General features: G+C 33.3%; 1 protein-coding gene across 1 annotated transcript; it reads left to right on the top strand.

The window, feature by feature from the left end:
• Window positions 1-1,486: 1,486 nt before the first annotated feature.
• Window positions 1,487-24,315, top strand: LOC139488810 (ATP synthase subunit d, mitochondrial-like; the record flags this gene model as incomplete). Its single annotated transcript, XM_071274738.1, is given in 3 exon segments — window positions 1,487-1,670; window positions 21,112-21,208; window positions 24,238-24,315. Coding segments are annotated over 3 exon segments (297 nt in total), but the record flags the coding sequence as incomplete, so codon positions are not given.
• Window positions 24,316-25,661: the final 1,346 nt, after the last annotated feature.

Below are 25,661 nucleotides of genomic sequence, written 5' to 3'. Positions count from 1 at the left end.
ACTGGAAAAGCAAATTTCCTTCTAAAGACCTGCTGTAAATGCAATTTTCAGCAATAGTGCTTTATTAATGTTCATTTTCCCCCACCATACCTTAATATGAAATAATTCAAACTACTCTTCTAATCTTTCCATGAGTGATTTCCATCACTTTGATTAACTGTCTTATGAGGTGGATATTTGTCGAAATGATTGGGTATAAAATTTTCTTGTTCTAGTGATTGGTTTAGGGACTAGGATGGAATTGCAATCATGAGTCCATGGATGACTTTGTAGAACATTATCAGTCTGTTTTTTAGGCGGCGCTCAGTAAGTGAGGGTCATTGACGATTAAGTTGAACATGAGTGTAACACTACTGACACCCCCTTTTTCTCACTACAGGTGTTGTGGTAAATGTTACATACATAACGGGCCGCACGCCTCTATACCATGTGTAGTTTAATTTTGTATTATGTTGTGTGTGGATCCCATAAACTACAGGCGTATTCAACTGTTGGTCTAAACTCTTACTATGTACATGTATTGGCTGGGACTATTATGAGGGTGAGGACAGGGGGTACCCTTCTCCCTTCTCCCACCCCTCTTCTCCTTTCTCCTACCCCCATTCTCCTTTCTCCCATTAGAATAAAACATCTCCTTTTGAGATATTTTTTCTTGAAATATTAGAAATTTTTTTAAAAGGAGAGATATTTAATTTTTTCTCCTTTCTCCCAGCCTTCCTCTCCTTTCTCCTACCCCCTTTCTTCTTTCTCCCACCCCCTTTCTCCTTTCTCCTACCCCCTTTCTCCCTGTCTCCCTTGAGGGGGGTTAGGAGGGGTCCTGATCCCGAAATCCCGGGCTTAAAAACACGATATCCCGAAATCCCGGGCTAAAAAACACGAAATCCCGAGGTCCCAAAATTCGAAAAATAGAATTCCCGGATCCCGAAAGGGTCAATCCCGAAATCCCGAGCTTAAAAAAACCCGATCCCGGAGTCCCGATAAAGGTCCTATCCCCCCTCTCCCTTACCCCTGTCCTCCCCCTCTATTATACTTATGTAATATAGTCCCAGGTATTGGTATGCACGAGATTTGATATTGGCGTTGAGATACTTTTGTATATTTATTTGGCTAATACAGATGGCTAATATATTCGCTATTGTCATGTGTGAGGCTCTCCTGCAGGTATGTATAAGTATACATACATGTATTATTTATAACTAAACTTAAAGCAGAAATCACAAAGCCGGTAAGTAATTTCTGCATAGTAGTACATTTATCTAGATACTAGAAGGGGCCGTTTCCCGATTAAAGAAAATGACCAGCCCTACGAGTTTTGATACGAAATATTTTTTGGACGAATGAGGAAACACATGCAAATTCTACTTTTCTGCAACCAATAACGTTCGAGAGCTTATTAATATATATAGTTATATATATAAAAAAAAGGTACGAATTAGTTAGGTACGAGTTGGAAAAAATCATAAGGTACGAGTTGACACTGATTTTTGCGAACCTGTGATAATTCAAACGTTTTGAGAACCATTACAATTGTCCTTGAAGTCGGACGAAATGGCATCTAAGAGAATATCAAAAACGGCGATAGATTGGAAGAATCTTGCCACAAAATTGGGCGAAGGTGGCAAGTCTCAATACAGACACATAAAAGGGACAATAGACGGCTGTTTATCAAGGTTTTCAATATTTAAATAGTGACTTTTTGTTTTTGTTAAACTGATGCTTTGACTTTGGCTTTGGTCATTTGATTTATCTGTGATAATTTTTTTATTTTTAATAATTTTTGTTGTTTTTATGTGTCAACTTTTGGTGTGATCTGGAATTCGTTTCTTAGAAGGACCTCGTTGGATAAGTTTCAACTTTTGTATGTCATCCTAGACTAGAGTCAGTAGACTGAGTGACAGGATACACCTACACTGGGGTAAAGCTGATGACCGTAACTGCATTCACGGTCATCCCAAGATGTCGGATGAAAAATTAGGTCAGTTTCTGTATTGTCTGTTAAAGTGTTTCTATATCATTTTCTTTACAAATCATACATTGAAATGATGTAAATGTATAAAAGAATCACTCGGAAATCACTAATTACTTCTGAGAAATGTGCATGAAACGGGAAATTCGATTTGAAAAAATCGCCAAGATGACCGTTAATCACAATCGAGATGACCGTAACAGAATCAGCGATTCATAACAAGGCTGACCGTAACTGCTTTTAAGATGACCGTAATTTGTAAATGATGACCGTAACTTTTAAAGGATGACCCTCAATTCTAAGAAATATCCATATTTATGTAACTATCTTTTTGTATCAAATGATTAATCGTGTTGGTATACACATATTAATATGAAAGTTTTATCCTATAGGTAGAAGAAAATAAGGCGTGCTTCAAATGCAAAGATTACCATATGTATCTTTTTTTACAGTAGAGGGTTCAATTTTTAAAATGAATTTGCCAAAAGACATGCGGTGCACAGCATTCAACTGCTCGACAAAAGATTTTTTTTTGTTTCTGGGATTCCTTTTAATGACATATAATAAATATACATTTTTAAAAATGCCAAAAACTTGCATGTACACCCATTGATATTATATCGTCTTTCATTTTGTCGTGCAAATAAAATAACAGAAATATTTCGAAAATATCATTCGAATAAACTAGTGAAGTAGATCCTTAAAATAGTATTGTACGAAAAGCGTATCACAAGGCGGAACGTTGTCAATTTGTATATATACAGAAATGTTATTCATACAGTCAGGATTCTACTTCTTCAAAATTATCTCCCCATTACGCCAGTTCATGCTCACAGTCGTAGAAATGGAATCCATTGTAGGGATGACGCTCTGCCAATTTTGCTCTTGAAAACTGATAAATTTATCCACATAGCACCATTACGATCGATCGTTATATGTCAGTTATATTTTAAAATACAAATGTATCTACTAGCTAATGAGCATTAGTTAATGATCTTGTCTGAATTGATTCAACTTATAAATATTGTCTGTTTGGATGTCAGATGGAATTTTTGAAAATTCTTAAGCATTTAAAAAAATTCTAATTAAATATTTCGTGGAAGGGCAGACTAAACATTTTCAGTGGTTGAAGATTATAAACCCTAGTTATCACACACACATTTTCATCATCCAAATTAAAAGGCTGTCGTCAAGTACTTTTAGAAAAAATAGCTGTTCGAACACACCTACCGGTACTCTGTTTTTGTGATCCATTAGATAGGTATCTCAATTGACCCATATATTTCATCTTTTCGTACTGTCATTTTTTTACGTTATAAAGTCAACCTGTAGCTTTGATATATAATAATGATAGAATCTGAAGCGAGATGCTATGTACTTTTTAAAGACAAAATATACACCCCAAACATGCCCTAACATAAAAAGGTGCACTCGATTTTTCTCTTTTCGATACAATCGTTACCTGTTTTGGGGAATTTTTTCTTGATTCACATAATGGAAGGGCAGACACGAAAAATTTCTGAACTAAAAGATTGATATGTTCTCCGTCCGTGATAAAAAGAAATCGGAGGTTATGCATTTTCTACATCCAACTTATAGATACTATATATAAAAAATTCGTAAGGGTTCCACGGAACCCGGTGTCTCGCCTACTTTTTCTGTTAATCACAGACTCAACAAAAATGAGGAAAAACATCAATAAAAATTTCCCTCACGATACTGTCTTTTGATTGAAAGAAGCTTCCAAGTTTGGTAAAAAAATCCAGGATAGTTTATGAATCTAATAAATGTTTTATAAACTTTAACTGCAGACTGTATGTAATGTTAACTGGAAGAAAAACTAAGTCCATTTATAAGTAAAATACGGAAAAAGTGAATTTTTTTTTTACAAAATTTACTTCTGAATAATATCTTATGATCAGAAATAACTTTTTGTCTAAGTTTGGTAGAAATCTAGGATAGTTTAAGAACATTATAAAAATTTTAAAAACTTAAACCAAAGAGTGAATGTTTTGTTTCTGGCAAAAAAACTAAGTCCATTTATAAGTAAAATACGGAAAAGTGAAAATTTATTTTTACAAAATTTTCTTCTTGATACTATCTTATGATCATAAACAAGCTTCTGTCCAAGTTTGGTAGAAATCCAGGATAGTTTAAGAACATTATAAAAATTTTAAAAACTTAAACCACAGAGTGAATGTTTTGTTTCTGGCAAAAAAACTAAGTCCATTTATAAGTAAAATACGGAAAAGTGAAAATTTATTTTTACAAAATTTTCTTCTTGATACTATCTTATGATCATAAACAAGCTTCTGTCCAAGTTTGGTACAAATCAAGGATAGTTTATGAAAGTTATTAAAATTTTAAAAACTTTAACCACAGAGTGAATGTTTTGTTTCTGGCAAAAAAACTAAGTCCATTTATAAGTAAAATACGGAAAAGTGAAAATTTATTTTTACAAAATTTTCTTCTTGATACTATCTTATGATCATAAACAAGCTTCTGTCCAAGTTTGGTACAAATCAAGGATAGTTTATGAAAGTTATTAAAATTTTAAAAACTTTAACCACAGAGTGAATGTAATGTTTCCTTGCAGAAAAACTAAGTCCATTTATAAGTAAAATACGGAAAAGTGGAAATTTATTTTCACAACATTTTCTTCTTGATACTATCTTATGATCATAAACAAGCTTCTGTCCTAGTTTGGTACATATCAAGGATAGTTTATGAAAGTTATTAAAATTTTAAAAACTTTAACCACAGAGTGAATGTAATGTTTCCTTGCAGAAAAACTAAGTCCATTTATAAGTAAAATACGGAAAAAATGGAATTTTATTTTTACAAAATTTACTTCTGGATACTTTCTTATGATCATAAACAAGCTTCTGTCCAAGTTTGGTGGAAATTCAGTATAGTTTAAGAAAGTTATTAAAATTTCAAAAACTTTAACCACAGGGTGAATATTTGTTTTGTTTCTGGCAAAAAAACTAAGTCCATTTATAAGTAAAATACGGAAAAGTGAAAATTTATTTTTACAAAATTTTCTTCTTGATACTATCTTATGATCATAAACAAGTTACGGTCATCTTTTTAACAATCACGGTCATCCTTGTTTTATGTTACGTTCATCTTGAAAATATTTTGATTATGATTTACGGTCATCTTAACGATTTTTTCAAATCGAATTTCCTGTTTCATGCACATTTCTCGGAAGTAATTAGTGATTTTCGAGTGATTCTTTTATAAATTTACATCGTTTCAATGTGTGATTTGTAAAGAAAATGATATAGAAACACTTTAACAGACAATACAGAAACTGACCTAATTTTTCATCCGACATCTTGGGATGACCGTGAATGCAGTTACGGTCATCAGCTTTACCCCAGTGCACCTAATCGCTATTTATTCCATTACGGATAAGTTCTAAAATTACACAACTTTTTCATCCAGTTGAAACTATCTGGGACCCTGTTTAAATAATTCACCATGCATGATACTTTTTAATGAGATCTGTTTAAACTACCGTAAATACTTCAAACAAAATATTTTTTTATTTCAATTTTAATTTCGAAAAAGTGGATCATACTCTATCAAAGTTTTTTTACGATCGCTTTCTAAAGTTTTTCCTCCGTCAGCTCACTACTGATGACCTCTATTTTTTCGGCGGCCTGACCAAAACAGGAAGTTGTATAAATGACTGTTTTTCCCGGATTGGACTAAATAGCGATAAGGTGTATTGCTTCCCTTAGTCTTAGAACTTGTCGTAGATACATTGTACTTGTCAGCCGTAAGCGGTTGAGCTAAGGAATTACTTCTTTAGCTCAGTTGGTTAGGCCTAAATTAAAATATTGTTTGTTTGCCCTTTTCCGACCCTATGTTTTGAAACAGGGTAGGTAGGTAGGTAAAATATTTTATTTTTTCCCCCAAAAAAATAACTTGGCTCGGTATATTATTTTTCATGGATAGGCAGGTAGGTAAAATATTTTATTTTATAGAAACAAAATCTGCATAATGTCATTTTTTTGTCCGTTTGTTTTTGCAAATAAGTTTTCCGCTGGGACTATTAGTTTTGAAAAAAATATATATAAGAGATCACTTTGTACTGGTAAGATAATGTCCGGGCAGACATAAATTACTAGTAGAAAAAGTCCCTAGAGTGTTACAAATTTCGTGTGTGCCTTTTTTTTCCAATAAAAATGCTATAAGACTTAAAACTCAATTGTCACGTATTTTGCATCACATTTATAAATGATCTGTATGGAAAACTTGGCGATTTTACTGCCAGATATTCTCCACTTTACAGGGTTTTGTCACTTTTGGTTCATGTCAGATATTAGTCCAAATAATTATGACGTCTGGCAAGGCTATTTTAATTTTTTTCTGGGACGCCTTCCTAGTCGTAGGAAGGCGTCCCAGAAAGAAAAAAAATAGCCTTGCCAGACGTCATAATTATTTGGACTAGGAAGGCGCCCCAGAAAAAAATAAAATAGCCTTGCCAGACGTCATAATTATTTGGACTAGTCAGATATAAATAATTTAGCAGCATCGTTAACATAATCATTCTGATATGCGGATCACAAAAGGCCATCCCTACATAGAATACAACGTCCGTTTACAAATTAGTTTGTACACACGTAAATACTTTTGTATCAAACGAACTTTTTTGTAAATGAACCCTGCTCTTTAAGTTTAAAGGTACAGAGTAACGTACTTCATATCATGATTTCTGAAAGCGTTCAACATCGATTTCAAACAAATGCTTTGAAACTTCAAATGCAAGTGTTCATGTCAAACGCTCAGGTGATACCAAACGGACTGGACCTTATACGTAAAGATAAAACCCGAGGATTCCGGTAAAAAAGTTTTGAGCGGGAAATACAAATATAAGATTTTTGGTAGAAACGAAAAAATAAAATAAAATAAAATCTTGCTGGTAAATACAAATAAAAGATTTTCAGGCGGAACGAATTGATAGGGTCGGTCGGTAAAGGGCAAACAAACAATATTTTAATTTAAGCCTTACCATGCTGCCTTGTAACACAGATGTCCTGGATAAATATCTCCACCAGGACTTGAACCTGGTTCGAGTCCTGGTGGAGACATGCGATTTTGCAAGAAAAATCATATTCTCCGATACAAATGGAGTAGGGGTTAATCTGGGACATTTATACATTGTACTAATTCTAAGAAACAGGGGGGATTATAGGGGGTCCAAAAACATGTCGACAACATCTCGATTTTGGCAAAAGCAAAAATAAAATGTAACAACAAATATAAAATGCTGATAATGTTCAGTTAACACTAAATTTGATCTATCCTTTTTTCTCGATCAACCCAAAAGCAATGGTACAAATGTACATGTAACAGGAAATTAGCATCTTCAGTGTGGTACAAAGTCTCAGAAAAGGAATCTTAATTACAAACACAAGAACAAATGTACCATAGATCTTTTCATGAAGGACAGATGAACGAATGGACAGGCAGTCAGAGTGATTGACTCCTAGAAAATGACCATCATTCAACACAAAATCTTTCAGCACTGATATACTGATCATGAAATCATCACTAAAACCAAGCCAGCCATTAAAAAGCAGTTAAGAATATTACACATCAATTTCCAAAGTCTCCGAAAAAAGGGTAAACTACTTGAAGCAATTATCCAATCAACGTTAACTGAGCCAGATACAATACATGTAATACATTGTAATAGGCATGGAAACATGGCTTGATCCAAACATCAAATCAAGTGAGATCATACCAGACTACTTCCACTATGACACAGAACACAGAGATCACCCAAAAGACCCCCACTGAGGGATAATGCTATAGCAGCTAAACCAACATTACAGCTGGTAACATCATAAAAGCACAGACATAGAATTACTGACTGGCACTATTAACTAAACAGACGACACCTACCTGAATAAAATGAAAGATGAAATAAATAACATCAGAGCAAAACATTAAAAAGATATGTTCCTAATTATTGGTGGTGATTTCAACTTACCAGATACATGTATGAACTGGGCAGAACAAACTATAGAATAGACCATTGACAGTATTCTACCAGAACTAACCAGGCATTCTTAGAACTTGTAGCTGCAATTAGAGCAAAATTAACCAAAAACAAAAAGCAAATAAGAAGGCTAGGAAAACTTAAAAGAAAAGATACAAGGACAGGTATAAAAGATTACAATAAGAAGTACAGTGGGAGGTCCCAAGCCAACAAGAAATATACATGATATATGAAAGAAGCCAGGTCCGACTATAAAGATAACACAAAGAAATTCTGGTCTTTATATCAAGAGCAAAGGACAATAATGGACAGGGGTGGCACTGTAAAAAAACAAAATGGGGATTCCTGCAAAGTGACAACAAGAGCAAAGCTGACATTTTACACGACAAATTCACCAGTATACGTCAGTATTTACCAAAGAAAACCTGAATAACTTTCAAGATAAAGGAAGAAGTCCATACTCCACTGTGAAGGACATAAAAATTAGCACCAACGGAGTCCACAAATTGTTAAAAATCCTGAAACCTCATAAAGCTACTGGTCCTGACTCAATACCATCCTATATACTTAAAGCAGCAGCAGAACAACTTGCTCCTACATGTAATTCACAGACCTATACCCAGCATCATTGATTTGAACACTGGTGAAGTCCCGAAAGATTTGAGAGATTCCCATGTAGTTCCACTTTTCAAAAAAGACGAATGGCATTTTAATAGCATCTAATTACAGACCAGTATCTCTAACTTCCATCACATGTTAGGTCTTAGAACATATTTTACATAGCAACATCATGGATTGGACCACTTTGACAAAAATTAAATACTAACTGATACACAACACAGATTCCGCAAAAGACGATCATGGGAATCCCAACTCATCATACAATGTAACCATTGACGACATTGCATCAAAATTAAAAAGCAGCAGCCAAGTAGACTTCATCCTGCTAGACTTTGACAAGGTACTACAACACTGCCTCCTACACAAGCTGGAATACTATGCCTTCAACCCCAAAACCAACAAATGGATTCCCTTCTTCCTACATAACAGAAAGCAGAGCGTAATATTAGAGGGTGCTGTCTCCACACAAGTACCAGTACTCTATGGTGTTCCCCAAGGCACAGTCCTTGGCCCATTACTCTTCCTGGCCTACATTAACGACATGCCAGAAACAGCATCTACATCAGAGACCAAATTATTCGCTGATGACAGCCTACTCTTTCATACCATCACCAACCAAGCATACAGTGAACTTCTCCAGAAAGATTAATCAGCATTGGAAGACTGGGAAAAGAAATGGCAGATGAGTTTCAATGCCAAAAAAAAGCCTTGTCATTAGAATATCACAAAAAAATCGACCAGTGATACAAACATCATACCAACTACACAGTCATAATGATGATACGCTAGACACAGTGGAAGCGAGCAAATATCTTGGAGTAACCATCAGCAACAACCTAACCTGGGATAAACACATAGACAAATTGACAATACAGTAGGCAAAGGAAATAGAACATTTGGATTTATAAGTAGAAATCTCAAAGGCTGTACAAAACCTGTAATGACAGCTGCATATGTATCCATGGTAAGACCTGCAGTGAAATATGCAAGCACAGTATGAGACCAAACAATCCAAAATAAAATCAAGGCTATTGGAACAGGTACAGAAAAGAGCTGCACGATTTTTGAATAACAACTTACTTAGTAACAGGGATGGGGTAATCGTAATCTGTAATGGTAATCGATTGTAATTGATTACATTTTTTCCAGTAATCGACAGTAATCTGTAATCGAAGACATTTTCAATTACATGTAATCGTAATTTAATCGATTACAGCAAAAATTATGATGTAATCATCGATTACTTTTCAATTACATTTCGATTACTTTAGTAAAATAGTTTCATGAAATATAACCTTTTTTGAATGAAAATATGTATGTATTCATCACTTTGTAGTACAGATAAAATAGAATGTATCAATATGACTTAAGAGTTTATCAACTGTCTTTAATTCCTATCTATTGTCTCATGCTGCATTATGATCAACCTGATCCCCAACCCAATTCTACTTTATAACTAGCTTTTGAAACAAATGGATTTATGTGCTTTTCAATAATTCAAGACCTTTTATATATAGAATTAGAATATAGATTTGAAATAAGAAAATAGATTTAAAATAAGAAATATGTCTTAAGTTAAGTACTGTTCTACATTAAAGTAGTAAGGTTATTTGTATTAAAATTCATTAAAGCACAATTTTTAATAAGAGTTCTGTACAACATTAGAGTATTAAGTTCATTTGTATTAAAATTCCTTAAAATGCAATTTTTAGCTCACCTGGCCCGAAGGGCCAAGTGAGCTTTTCTCATCACTTGGCGTCCGGCGTCGTCGTCGTTGTCCGTCGTCGTTAACTTTTACAAAAATCTTCTCCTCTGAAACTACTGGGCCAAATCAAACCAAACTTGGCCACAATCATCATTGGGGTATCTAGTTTAAAAAATGTGTGGCGTGACCCGGTCAACCAACCAAGATGGCCGCCACGGCTAAAAATAGAACATAGGGGTATAATGCAGTTTTTGGCTTATAACTCAAAAACCAAAGCATTTAGAGCAAATCTGACATGGGGTAAAAATGTTTATCAGGTCAAGATCTATCTGCCCTGAAATTTTCAGATGAATCGGTCAATCGGTTGTTGGGTTGCTGCCCCTGAATTGGTAATTTTGAAGAAATTTTGCTGTTTTTGGTTATTATCTTGAATATTATTATAGTTAGAGATAAACTGTAAACAGCAATAATGTTCAGCAAAGTAAGATCTACAAATAAGTCAACATGACCAAAATGGTCAGTTGACCCGTTTAGGAGTTATTGCCCTTTATAGTCAATTTTTAACCATTTTTCGTTAATTAAAGTAATCTTTTACAAAAATCTTCTCCTCTGAAACTACTTGGCCAAATTAATCCAAACTTGGCCACAATCATCTTTGGGGTATCTAGTTTAAAAAATGTGTGGCGTGACCTGGTCAACCAACCAAGATGGCCGCCACGGTTAAAAATAGAACAAAGGGGTAAAATGCAGTTTTTGGCTTATAACTCAAAAACCAAAGCATTTTGAGGAAATCTGACATGGGATAAAAATGTTTATCAGGTCAAGATCTATCTGCCCTAAAATTTTCAGATGAATCGGTCAATCGGTTGTTGGGTTGCTGCCCCTGAATTGGTAATTTTGAGGAAATTTTGCTGTTTTTGGTTATTATCTTGAATATTATTATAGATAGAGATAAACTGTAAACAGCAATTATGTTCAGCAAAGTAAGATCTACAAATAAGTCAACATGACCAAAATGGTCAGTTGACCCGTTTAGGAGTTATTGCCCTTTATAGTCAATTTTTAACCATTTTTCGTAAATTAAAGTAATCTTTTACAAAAATCTTCTCCTCTGAAACTACTTGGCCAAATTAATCCAAACTTGGCCACAATCATCTTTGGGGTATCTAGTTTAAAAAATGTGTGGCGTGACCTGGTCAACCAACCAAGATGGCCGCCACGGTTAAAAATAGAACAAAGGGGTAAAATGCAGTTTTTGGCTTATAACTCAAAAACCAAAGCATTTTGAGGAAATCTGACATGGGATAAAAATGTTTATCAGGTCAAGATCTATCTGCCCTAAAATTTTCAGATGAATCGGTCAATCGGTTGTTGGGTTGCTGCCCCTGAATTGGTAATTTTGAGGAAATTTTGCTGTTTTTGGTTATTATCTTGAATATTATTATAGATAGAGATAAACTGTAAACAGCAATTATGTTCAGCAAAGTAAGATCTACAAATAAGTCAACATGACCAAAATGGTCAGTTGACCCGTTTAGGAGTTATTGCCCTTTATAGTCAATTTTTAACCATTTTTCGTAAATTAAAGTAATCTTTTACAAAAATCTTCTCCTCTGAAACTGCTTGGCCAAATTAATCCAAACTTGGCCACAATCATCTTTGGGGTATCTAGTTTAAAAAATGTGTGGCGTGACCTGGTCAACCAACCAAGATGGCCGCCACCGCTAAAAATAGAACATAGGGGTAAAATGCAGTTTTTGGCTTATAACTCAAAAACCAAAGCATTTTGAGGAAATCTGACATGGGATAAAAATGTTTATCAGGTCAAGAACTATCTGCCCTGAAATTTTCAGATGAATCGGTCAATCGGTTGTTGGGTTGCTGCCCCTGAATTGGTAATTTTGAGGAAATTTTGCTGTTTTTGGTTATTATCTTGAATATTATTATAGATAGAGATAAATTGTAAACAGCAATAATGTTCAGCAAAGTAAGATCTACAAATAAGTCAACATGACCAAAATGGTCAGTTGACCCCTTTAGGAGTTATTGCCCTTTATAGTCAATCTTTAACCATTTTTCATAAATCTAAGTAATCTTTTACAAAATCTCCACTGAAACTACTAGGCCACAATCATCTTTGAGGTATCTAGTTTGAAAAATGTGTCCGATGACCTGGCCATTCAACCAAGATGGCCGCCACGGCTAAAAATAGAACATAGGGGTAAAATGCAGTTTTTTGCTTATAACTATGAAACCAAAGCATCTAGAGCAAATCTGACAAGAAGTTAAATTGTTAATCAAGTCAATATCTATCTGCCCTGAATTTTTCAGATGAATTGGACAACTGGTTGTTGGGTTGCTGCCCTCCAATTGGTAATTTTTAAAGAAATTTTGCCGTTTTTGGTTATCTTGAATACTATTATAGATAGCGATAAACTGTAAACAGCAATAATGTTCAGCAAAGTAAGATCTACAAATAAGTCAACATGACCTAAATGGTCAATTGACCCCTTAAGGAGTTATTGCCCTTTATAGTCAATTTTTAACAATTTTCATTAATTTGGTAAATTTATGTAAATTTTTACCAAATATAGTTCTCTGTTACTAATGGGCAAAGTTCATGATAGATATAATTGTAAGAAGCAAAATCGTTCAGTAAAGTAAGAACTTCAAACACATCACCATCACCAAAATACAATTTTGTCATGAATCCATTTGTGTCCTTTGTTTAATATGCACATAGACCAAGGTGAGCGACACAGGCTCTTTAGAGCCTTTAGTTATTAAGAGTTGGGATTTAAGCTCAAAATAGACAAACAGTTGATTCCTTATAAAGTTATGATATATATAAAAATTAAGAAAGTACACAAAATCCTTTTAAAAATGAACCAATGGCTATCCATTGAAATTCTTTTCAGAAACAGATACATGTATCCCATTTTGACACTATAAATATATATTGTTTAGAATACAAAAATCTGAACAAACTTCTTGTCTTCACTAATCAGATGATCAAAGTCTTCTAATCAATAATATACAGACTTGGTTTTCATTGCAATTATGTCTAATTAAGAAAGAGATTTACATTATTTTGCCCCAGGTTATATATTGTACTCCATTGGCAGTTTTATAACCTGTAAATAGGGTGATTACCCAAACAAAAGGATTAATTCAATATAATTATAAATTTCGGTGCATTACGTTTGCGCGCATTGCCATTACATTTGCGCGCAAAAATCATTACGTTTGCGCGCACCTTTATCTTACATTTGCGCGCATTTTTTTGACAGGTAAACTCAGGTAAAATACAGGTCATAATACTTTTAAATTATTATTTATTAGTTTGTTCAATTATGTACAAGTATCAGTACCCCTTCCGTTAGTCTAAGTCTCCTAAGGCACCTATTTTGAAAGAATTCAATCAATAATATTTTAGGGAAAATACAGGTCATAATACTTATTTATTTATCAATTTGTTCATTTATTTACAATTATCAGTACCCCTTCCGTTAGTCTAAGTCTCTTCTTAGGCAGAGAAAAAAGGAGATATAGCCACATATTTTTTTCGATTTTCAGATACAATTCAGCAAGTCAAAGGTGTTGACAAAAGTTTAAGAAATCTGGGACATAGCCCATTTATCATAACAGGGTTTTAAATTGATTTTAGAGTTCAATATGAACAATATATAATTTGAATTAACAAACTATTTTCAAAATTAATAATTGATAGTCATATCTATTATTGAAAATACCAATAAAGTATAGTCATTTATAATTTAATATATATGAATTATTATTTTTACCTGAGATTACCTGTAAAATGAATGCGCGCAAATGTAATCAAAAGCTGCGCGCAAACGTAAAATATTTTAATCCCCAAATGCGCGCAAACATAGTGCGCCCCTAAATTTTGATCTTTAAAATTAGCTGAACAAATTTATTATTCTACTTTTTTATATTTTTTTTTCCATAGAAATCTTCCAACATCGTAATTGCCTATGTTAAAATATACCTGTTTTAATGCATAAAAACAAAAAAGCTAACTTAAGTCAGTACGAAAGCAATTTTTTTTTTATAAATAATTGATTGATGCAACGTGATGTCATCTCTCATTCATGTAGAAATTCAAAATGTTAAGATTTTTTTTAATATTTCTAATCCTCAGTAAGAGATTCCATCTACAAAACAACTGTCAACTTATATTTTGGAAACAATGCTTTAAATGCTATATTTGGTAAAGTTCTAAATTTCCACTATACAAACGCTGAGCAACATAAAATTAATTGTGTTTAAACTTACTTTATTAATTTAAAAAACTTATTTTAAGCATGTAATTGACAGTAATCAGAAAGTAATGTAATTACTTTTAATAAAGTAATCGATTGCATCAATTACATACAAAAATCAGAGTAATCGATTATTAATCAATTACACAAAAATCCTTCATGTAATCGATTATTAATCGATTACATTTGTCAGTAATCGTGCCCATCCCTGCTTAGTAACACAGACCGAAAAACACCTTACTGTGTCACAAATATGGTAAAAAATATAAAATGGGAAAGCCTCGAAGAACGGAAGAAAACAAACAGACTATGCATGCTATTCAAGATCCAGCAGGATCTTATAGACATAGAGCGTCACCAATATTTAACCCCTAATGATAACCGGACCAGAGATAAAAACCGCTTCTTCCAAATAAGAACAAGTACAGGCGCCTACGGCCAATATTTCTGCCTGAGGAGTTGGCCATCAGGGATTGGAACAACCTACCAACAACAGTTTCATCGGCCGACACCGTTGAGGGATTCAGAGCTGCCTAAAGGCATGCTCTGAAAGGAAGTAGGAAACACCAGTTGTACATAATTTTAATTTTATATTATTGCGAATGTTTCAAATGTAATTTGTAAATAGCCAAGATAGAACTTTCTGTGTTGCCTGACACTGCGTAAAGTTTTTGGGCAGAACCAATTCTTTGAATCTGGTTCGTTACCTGGAAGAAGAAGATGGCAACGAAGTCCAAACTTTCAAACATAATGTGATTTCTCAATTTGCTTCAAAATCAAAAGAAATCTGTTGATGTGCATACCTGTCAACTGACCTGTATCCTGCGAGTCACACCCAAGAATTCCACACCATACTAAGGATTTTTAAATACCTGCCGGGTTGTCAAATAACTGGAAAATGATCTGTTTTCACCCAGCTGGTTCTTTAGACTTTAGACAGATTTCATTAAAGTGATTTTCCTTTGAAGTACTGTCAAATACAAATTCTTCCTAGACAAGAAGTTCAAATAGCTGTGCAGGGCTCGACATAACCATTTGTCCGATTGTCTGGGACAAGTGGACACTTGCGTCAGGCAAATACATTCACCATGCATACTACATGTACTGATGGGACAAGTGAAAAATCGATAAAAGATGTAAAATAGATCAAAATTAATTCAAGACTTATACATTGCCTAAAAATTGAATTATTGTTTTATTGATTATACAAAATGAAATAAATACTAATTGGTTGAACGTATTTGAACCTGCTGGCAGCATCTGACCAGGGGAATTTATATATTAAAGAAAGGGAGGAGGAAATCAATGTTAATGCTTCTTCTTAGTATGAGCCTCCTTGAATTAGGAGCACCTTCATACAGAGTTTTATTCTTAACTTTAAAAATTTTAAATTAAAGTATGTTTTATTTGATTTTGCTTTTATGCATAATACATGTAATAATACATCAAGTTTTGTTTACACATGTTACATGTAATAAGATCTAAGATATATTAAAGGGGCACTAGCTACGATATATAAAAAAAAATGAAGTATGATTTTTTTTAGATCAATCATTAATCAAATTGGAATAATGAAATAATAATTTGCTTTTAGCAATCAATTTCCTTTAATTTTGTTGAAATTAGCGATTAAACATAATTTTTGACTGATTCACTTGCAAGTGAAAACGTCATCATCATTCTAACCGGTATTCATGTGAACTTCAAGTTAACCCCTAGCTAGAGATTGACAACGCATGCATTGTACGTGTACTGGTTATTTAAAGAAAAAGAATGTCAACAATGAAAGTGAAACTACGGTAAATCATTTGATTACTAATTCGATGCACATAAAATCATTCTTATATGGTTAAAAACAATGAGAAACATCTATTTTTAATCTATAAAATAAAATCAAACAGACCTATAAAAATCCAATTGCACGTGTTGGTTTAATCTATTCGTATCTTTATTTTTGTTTACATCGCTTATATGGTCATCTGAGGTCAAATCGATAGTTAATTAGATGGCGTCTGGACTAAAATACACACGAAACGAACCTATATATTATCTACCTCATGCTCTGTAAACTGTTTATTTTAGACTTTTGATAGTTTGAATAAATGTTTTACATTGTTATAAACCAAATATGAGAATTTGAGACAAATCGGTTACAATGAATTTGACAGCTAGTGCCCCTTTAAAATAATAAGTTAAGATGTAAAAAAAAATCACATCTGAAAAGGCAGATTTTCTCAGTGAAATGTTCTATTTACTTCATGATCATGTATCAATGTACATGTATATATATAAAAATTAAAATAACAAAATTATAAAAGCTTATTTTTCCAACATCAAAAGGTTTAATTATATACAAGGTGTCCAGGTGTATTTACATCCTTGGTTTAACCCATACCACGACAGTTGATAAGAATTTTGAAAGTATTATTATATTAGTATCTTATGTTTGTGTAAGTTATTGTTTAAAGAGATTTGGGTCAACATGTGTATTAATATATAAAAGTTGATCCCCACACTTTTTACAAAAGGGATTACTCCAATTCTTTCCTTAGGCAAATAAGAGTCAGTATGATTATAAACTGGCAGTGATCAGTCTGTCCAACTTTCTGCACATCCTTCCGTCCGTCTGTCGGTCCATTCGTAACAAATTGTGTGACCCTGTGCGCTTTTTAAGGCACCTCAACGAAGTTATCTGTGCCATATAGTTTTACCCTTGTCCATCATTCCGTAATTTTGTCATTCCGCAACAAACAGAGTTTTTTTCTAAACGCTTTCAAATATTGGGCTGATTTTTAGTATGTGACTGTGAGTTAATCATGATGAGTTACAGATCAAGTTTAAGTTTCGTTCCGCTCTGCTAATTTTTGCTGTAATTTCGGGCTTTGGACTTTGATAAATTGTTGAAAATCACAGTTATACAGACTTTTTTTCTAAATGCTTTCAGATATTGGGATGATTTTTGGCATGTGAGTTAACCAAGATGAGTTACAGATCAATTTTAAGTTTCGTTTCGCTCCGCTAATTTTTGCCGAAATTACAGGCTATGGACTTTCATAAATTGTTCAAAATCATAGTTATACAGACTTTTTTCTAAACGCTTTCAGATATTGGGATGATTTTTGGTATGTGAGTTACCCATGGTGAGTTACAGATCAAGTTTAAGTTAATCCGCTCGGCTAATTTTTGCTGTAATTTCGGCCATTAGGACTTTGATAAATTTTTGGAAATCACAGTTATACAGAACCTTTTTATGCCCCACCTACGATAGTAGAGGGGCATTATGTTTTCTGGTCTGTGGGTCGTCCGTTCCTTCGTCCCGCTTCAGGTTAAAGTTTTTGGTCAAGGTAGTTTTTGATGAACTTGAAGTCCAATCAACTTGAAACTTAGTACACATGTTCGCCATGATATGATCTTTCTAATTTTAATTCCAAATTAAAGTTTTGACCCCAATTTCATGGTCCACCGAACATAGAAAATGATTGTGCAAAGTTTAGGTTAAAGTTTTGGTTAAAGTTTTTGGTCAAGGTAGTTTTTGATGAAGTTGAAGTCACATCAACTTGAAACTTAGTTCACATGTTCCCTATAATATGATCTTTCTAATTTTAATTCCAAATTAAAGTTTTGACCCCAATTTCGCGGTCCACTGAACATGGAAAATGATAGTGCGAGTGGGGCATCCATGTACTATGAACACATTCTTGTTTCTAAATTTTTATGCTTTCATATATTGGGCTGATTTTTGGTATGTGAGCTAACCATAATGAGTTACAGATTAAGTTTAAGTTTCGTTTCGCTCAGCAAATTTTTGCCAAAATTAAGGGTTTACAACTTTGAAAATCAGTTATATGGACATTTTTTTATACGCCTCCAGATTTTGAGCTGATTTTTGATATGTGAGACTACCATCATGTTTGTGTCCACATGTGTCATTGAAATTGCAGATTTTTCAACTTTTTGAGACGGGGCCATTCGTGTCGCTTTGACACATCTAGTTATATAGAGAACCATTATAAGTTCATACTTTATACTTGCCATTTATATTAACCAACACCAGAAAGTGTGTCATAATGTATGTACTACTTCCTAGGTCAAAGTACAAGGTCAAAAACTTTGTTTTCAGTTGACAACCCCATGTCCTATAGTAAAGATCGTGTCCGTTCTATATATTGAGAACCGCTATGATTTAAGTTTATACTTGAAATGTATAGTATCCAACACCAGAGGGTGTGTCATGATGTATGTACAATTTCATAGGTCAAAGGTCAAGGTCAAAAACTTTGGTTTCAGTTGACAACCCATGTCCTATGGTAAAGATTTTACCATACATTTTTTCACAGCAGGGCCCACAGAGATGGTCCCCATCTCAATCTTTCCTAGTTGGAAACAATCCAAGTCTTATTTACCAATTACCACTGTTGATTTCTCATGACGTATACTGTGGATTCATTTATTGGGTACCAATTTCGTGGATTAAAGAAAACTTCCATTTTCGTGGATATCCAATTTTGTGGTTTGTAGAAGTCTGCATACAAGCCTATAGAACATTTGTTATTCTTTGAACATTTAATTTCGTGGTTGACCTGTACCCATGAAATCCACGAAAATTAGTACCCAACAAATTATAATGAATCCACAGTAACATAATTTAGAACATAAGATTAAGAGTTGCCTCCCTTACTAGGTGTTGTTATAAAGAAATGTTGAGGTGATTAGCTGTCAATTTATTTTTAGAAGTAACTATTAAGGATGTACTCAGGTGAGGTTTTGGAATAAGTGTCAAATATTCCGATTCCTTGGTGTTTTTCCATACAATACAAGGTATAATATTTTGCCCCATAACACCTACAAAATGTATTTATCTTTTAACATAAGACTTAATAGCTCATAAAAGGTCATTTGACAAAATTTAAGCAGATTCTTGATTTGCTTTCTTTTGATTTCGAGACTTAAATAATACCAATGCAAATATAAGGTTAAAGTCTGAATCAGCCTTTTCCCACCATATTTTAAAAATCAAATATCTCGAAAAGGAGCTCCAAGACCTATCAATATTTTTAACTTATTTTGATCCTTAACTAATACTCTTCCAGCTTTAAGTATCAATTTTGAATTCTTGATTTATTTAATTTTACCTAAGATCACCTAAGTATATCCTTGATTAAATGCTGATGAAGGTATATTAATTTTAGCCACATTCTTGAGGGAAATTTGCAACAGCATAGTGAATTGCACAAAAGCAAACAATTGAATAAAAAACTCAAATCATATAATCAAAATTCAGACCTGTAAATAGGCTGTATCAAGCCCCAATATTGTGTCCATTTGTCAATGATTTTTGCTCCAACTGTTCAGGGTTGGACCTCTGTGGTGGTATCCAGCTGAGCTTGGCAAAGCAATTTATTTAAGTTTTTTGAAGAAACAATGTTAGATGGTGAGACCATTTAAATGGCATGGTTATAAACATCATGATTAAATTTGATTGTCTAAATTGAAAACAATTTACTTTGAAATATTGCTAAAATTGAAAATTCAGATTTGTGCATTGAAAGTTAATGTTATTAAATCCCAAACATGTTACATCCAATTTTGGTAATTTTTCCAATATGTTTTGTTTTTGAAATCCCTCCATATTGTACAATTAGCTGCGGAACCGTAGCTCTTAGGTCCTTATGTTTTTTTTGGACTATTTGCGGACTTCTCTGCAGCTATTGTACAATATACATGTACATTGTACACACACACAGTTATTTTCAAAAATATTAACAAAAAATTTCCCCTAAAACTTACAATTTTTTGTTTGTTAATATTCTACCAGTAGATAGATTTACTTAAGGGCATATGATACAGTTTTGAACCTGTATTTACAAGTTGCTGAAAATTTGCATATAGGCTATTTTTTACCTGATTAAATCAAATATGTAATTAAAATTATACCTTCATGTGCTACTTTTTGAGTAAAATGAGGTCGAAATTTTGTATATTTGCTCAAAATTCAGATTTGTGTCTATATTTTCTTTATCGAAAGAAAGAGTTAACTTTTTTGTTTTAGAGATAAACACAAATTGTTTTTGTTAAATAATCGATAATTTCTGTATTTTATAAGTATCATTAAAAATTTTATTCCAAATTGACTCTATATTTATCAAAAATGTTCATGAATAGAGGAAAAAACGTCATTTTTTGCTGCATGTTTATCAAAATTAAAAAAATTGCGCTATTTACAGTTTTATAAAATTTGGGTCACATAATCTCCTTGCAAAATGAAACAAATTGCTGTTTTAAAAAATAGGGGTCCATGCATTTGTTTTCAAATTAAATCAGTTTGAATGATAAAAATCAGTCGAAAAATGCATCTTTTCCCGATATGTCATAGTTTGACGTCGCGAAGATAACATTTTGCGTTAGCAACGTCATTACCTTCCCTGTAACTGTATCGTATGCCCTTAAAGAGAACAAGTTGACATAACAGATTTTATAGTCATTTGTTTTGTTCATCAATTTATTTTTATTATTTTAGAGTAAACAAGTATCCAGAAGAAATAAAGAAAATAGATTTTGCATATTACAAGAGCAGAATGGCAGATCCCACTATGGCTGCAGCATTTGAGAAAGCTGTAAGACTACTTAAGTGTCAGATTGTGTCACACTAATATGGGACAAGCAAGTTTCTAAATCAAAATCACCTTTAAATTTTGTTGTATAGTTTTTATACAACCACAAAAATTGAAATTTTTTTGGTCTTATATTGGTATGGCGTTGGCGTCGTCTGAAGACATTTGGTTTTCACACTATAACTTTAGTATAAGTAAATAGAATTCTATGAAATTTAAACACAAGGTTTATGACCATAAAAGGAAGATAAGGATTGATTTTGGAAGTTTTGGTCCGAACAGTTTAGGAATTAGGGGCCAAAAAGGGCCCAAATAAGCATTTTTCTTGGTTTTCGCACAATAACTTAAGTATAAGTAAACAGAAATCTATGAAATTTTAACATAAGGTTTATGACCACAAAAGGAAGGTTGGGATCCGATTGATTTTGGGAGTTTTGGTCCCAACAGTTTAGGAATTAGGGGCCAAAAAGGGCCCAAATAAGCATTTTTCTTAGTTTTCGCACAATAACTTAAGTATAAGTAAACAGAAATCTATGAAATTTTAACATAAGGTTTATGACCACAAAAGGAAGGTTGGGATCCGATTGATTTTGGGAGGTTTGGTCCCAACAGTTTAGGAATTAGGGGCCAAAAAAAGGTCCCAAATAAGCATTTTTCTTGGTTTTTGCACAATAACTATAGTATAAGTAAATAGAAATCTATGAAATTTTAACACAAGGTTTATGACCACAAAAGGAAGGTTGGGATTGATTTTGGGAGTTTTGGTCCCAATAATTTAGGAATTAGGGGCCAAAAGGGGTCAAAATTAAACTTTGTTTGATTTCATCAAAAATTGAATTCTTTGGGTTCTTTGATATGCTGAATCTAAACATGTACTTAGATTTTTGATTATGGGTCCAGTTTTCAAGTTGGTCCAAAAAGGGGTCGAAAATTAAACTTTGTTTGATTTCAACTAAAATTGAATATATGGGGTTCTTCAATATGCTGAATCTAACCATGTATTTAGATTTTGAATATTTGGGCACGGTTATCAAATTGGTCCACATTGAGGTCTAAAGGGTCTAAAATTGAACTTTATTTGAGTTCATCAAAAATTGAATTCTTGGGGTTTAGATTTTGGATATTGGACCATAATAGGTAAATGTCCAATTTAAAATTTTTAAGTTTAAGTTCTTAGACCACAATCATTCTGTGTTAGAAACCTATGTTGTGTCAACTATTTAATCACAATCCAAATTCAGAGCTGTATCAAGCTTAAATGTTGTGTCCATACTTGTCCCAACTGTTCAGGGTTCGACCTCTGCGGTCGTATAAAGCTGTGGCCTGGGGAGCATCTGGTTAATATACGTTTATTGGTATGTCGGCGTCATCAGCGTCGTCCGAAGACAGATGATTTCTGTATAATAACTTGAGTATAGAAGTAAATAGAAATCAATAAAATTTAAACACAAGGTTTATAACCACTAAAGGAAGCTTGGGATTGATTTTCGGGGTTATGGTCCCAGGTACATGTAGCAATAAACAGTTAATGTTACATGTTACAAAGGGCAAATATACATCATTTGTTTTGTTAAAATGTATTCAAGTTCATCATCATCATCATCATCATTTACATTATCATCATTATAACCAAATTAGATCATTGTCTGAGGAGTGATGGTGCAAAAGGAAAAAAAGGAAAAATTATTTCAGTCAATTACATGAAAATGAGGATTAAAACCTTAATTGGTAAATTTTAATCTGGAGCTCTGAAATTGTCTTCAAAAGATCTTGCTCCTTAATTTCCTACTCAAGTGTTACATTCTATATATTGTACTTGAAGCTCTTACATTTTACACTTCCAGTTTCCAGGGCCGTAACTAGGGTTCGAATTCAGGGGAGGCAGGGGTTTGTGGTCGCCGATTAAGGCCCAAAGAAAGGGGGATTGGGGGCACAGCTAGCCCCCGCCGTTTTTTTTCCTCAGTAAAATGGCTAAAAATGACCTGTTTGCCTTCGATTTCCTTACTTTAAGACTCATCAATATTGCTTGAACCAGCTGGAAGCATTTTTTATGCAAAAACAAACTGAGATTGCTGTTCGGGTGAGCCAAGGCTCCGTCTTGAAGGCCGTACTTTGAACTACAATTATTCCTAATTATTAACATTAAATATATTGTGACCGCCGATTTTTTCCCCCTCAGTAAAATGGTTAAAAATCACCCGTTTTCCTTCGATTTCCTTACTTTAAGACTCATCAGTAATGCTTGGACCTGGAAGCAATTTGTTTTGCAAACAATTATTATTGAGGACCTTGAATTTCAATATTGTTGGAAGCTGAACAGACATGTATAGAACTACAACGAATGGGAGTGTTTAACAACTAAGGCATTGACCATAATGTTCTCGTACGATCATAAGACATACTGTCTGACTAAATTATCCAACAGCTGATTCAAACGGTAACGAATTTCCGATATATATCACAAAAGATTCACAATACAAAGGGAACTTCCTCTGCTTAATTGAGCTCCTAAATAAATGTGATAAGTTACGTTTTATTTAAAATTATCGAAATCAAAGTTTCATATATGTGTTCTCGTACGACATAGGAAATACTGAATAACAGATGGATGGCCACACGAAAAAAAACCTAAAACAAATACTGAAATGGTTCACTTTCGATCAAAAATCCGGAAAGTGACAGATATATCACGTATCATGATAATTACTGTTAAAACTGTAAACGTGTGTTGTTTATAATACAAACTCAAGTTCTTCGTGTACATATTGTGAATATTTCATTTTTTTACTTCAAAAAAAAATTTGATGTAGAAAATTCAGGGGAGGCAGTTGCCTCCCCTGCCTCATAGGTAGTTACGGCCCTGGTTTCCATTAAAATACCTAGAAATTACGAGAATCCATTCAAGACAGTTTAAGAGGAAGGTCATTCTATAGATCAGGCTTTATACAAGTCTAAAAGTCCAAAAGATTCAAATGTTAAAAATAGACAGCTAAGTATAGTTCCATTCCTTATAAATTTTCTTTATATTGCAGTATACAGCTTTGAAGGTTCCATATCCTGAGGATTCAGAAAAGTTGATACCTGAAATTGAAAAGGAACTTACAACTGTGGTTTGTAAATTCTTGATATTCTAGAAGTCTTGCCCATCAAGTTATATGTATTTTGTAAGGGATGATCCATAAAAATTCTTTTTGTAACAGGGCTGTTACTGGGTCTCTAAAACAGAGGAGGCAGGGGTCTGGGGGCCACTGACTGAGGCCCCAGGCTGTTTCTCAGCTGAAAATTGTAATATAAGGGTTCAAAATATGTCTTGTAACCTCCATTTTTATACAACCGCAAAAATTTTAATTTTTTGGTCGTATATTGCTATCACGTTGGCGTCGTCGTCGTCGTCGTCGTCCGAATACTTTTAGTTTTTTGCATTCTAACTTTAGTAAAAGTGAATAGAAATCAATGAAATTTTAACACAAGGTTTATGACCACAAAAGGAAGGTTGGGATTGATTTTGGGAGTTTTAATCCCAACATCTTAGGAATTGGGGGCCAAAAAGGGCCCAAATAAGCATTTTCTTGGTTTTCGCACTATAACTTTAGTTTAAGTGAATAGAAATCTATGAAATTTTGACACAAGGTTTATGACCACAAAAGGATGGTTGGGATTGATTTTGGGAGTTTTGGTTTCAACAGTTTAGGAATTAAGGGCCAAAAAAGGGCCCAAATAAGCATTATTCTTGGTTTTTCGCACAATAACTTTAGTATAAGTTAATAGAAATCAATGAAATTTTAACCCAAGGTTTATGACCACAAAAGGAAGGTTGGGATTGATTTTTGGAGTTGAGGTCACAACAGTTTATGAATTAGGGGCCAAAAAGGGGCCCAAATAAGCATTATTTTTGGTTTTTGCACCATAACTTTAGAATAAGTAAATAGAAATCTATGAAATTTAAACACAAGGTTTATGACCATAAAAGGAAGGTTGGTTTCATTTTGGGAGTTTTGGTCCTAACAGTTTAGGAATAAGGGGCCCAAAGGGTCCAAAATTAAACTTAGTTTGATTTTAACAAAAATTGAATTCTTGGGGTTCTTTGATATGCTGAATTTAAAAATGTACTTAGATTTTTAATTATTGGCCTAGTTTTCAAGTTGGTCCAAATGGGGGTCCAAAATTAAACTTTGTTTGATTTCATCAAAATTGAATAATTGGGTTCTTTGATATATGCCAAATCTAACTGTGTATGTAGATTCTTAATTTTTGGTCCAGTTTTCAAATTGATCTACATTAAGGTCCAAAGGGTCCAAAATTAAACTAAGTTTGATTTTAACAAAAATTATATTCTTGGGCTTATTTGATATGCTTTATCTAAATATGTACTTTGATTTTTGATTATGGGCCCAGTTTTCAAGTTGGTCCAAATCAGGATTCCATATCAAGTATTGTGCAATAGCAAGAAATTTTC

This window comes from Mytilus edulis, chromosome 9, assembly GCF_963676685.1.
Source record: "Mytilus edulis chromosome 9, xbMytEdul2.2, whole genome shotgun sequence".
NCBI classification, from domain to species: Eukaryota; Metazoa; Mollusca; class Bivalvia; order Mytilida; family Mytilidae; genus Mytilus; species Mytilus edulis.
Note: the sequence above shows the minus strand (reverse complement) of the source record. Positions and strands in the feature narration are given on the sequence as shown.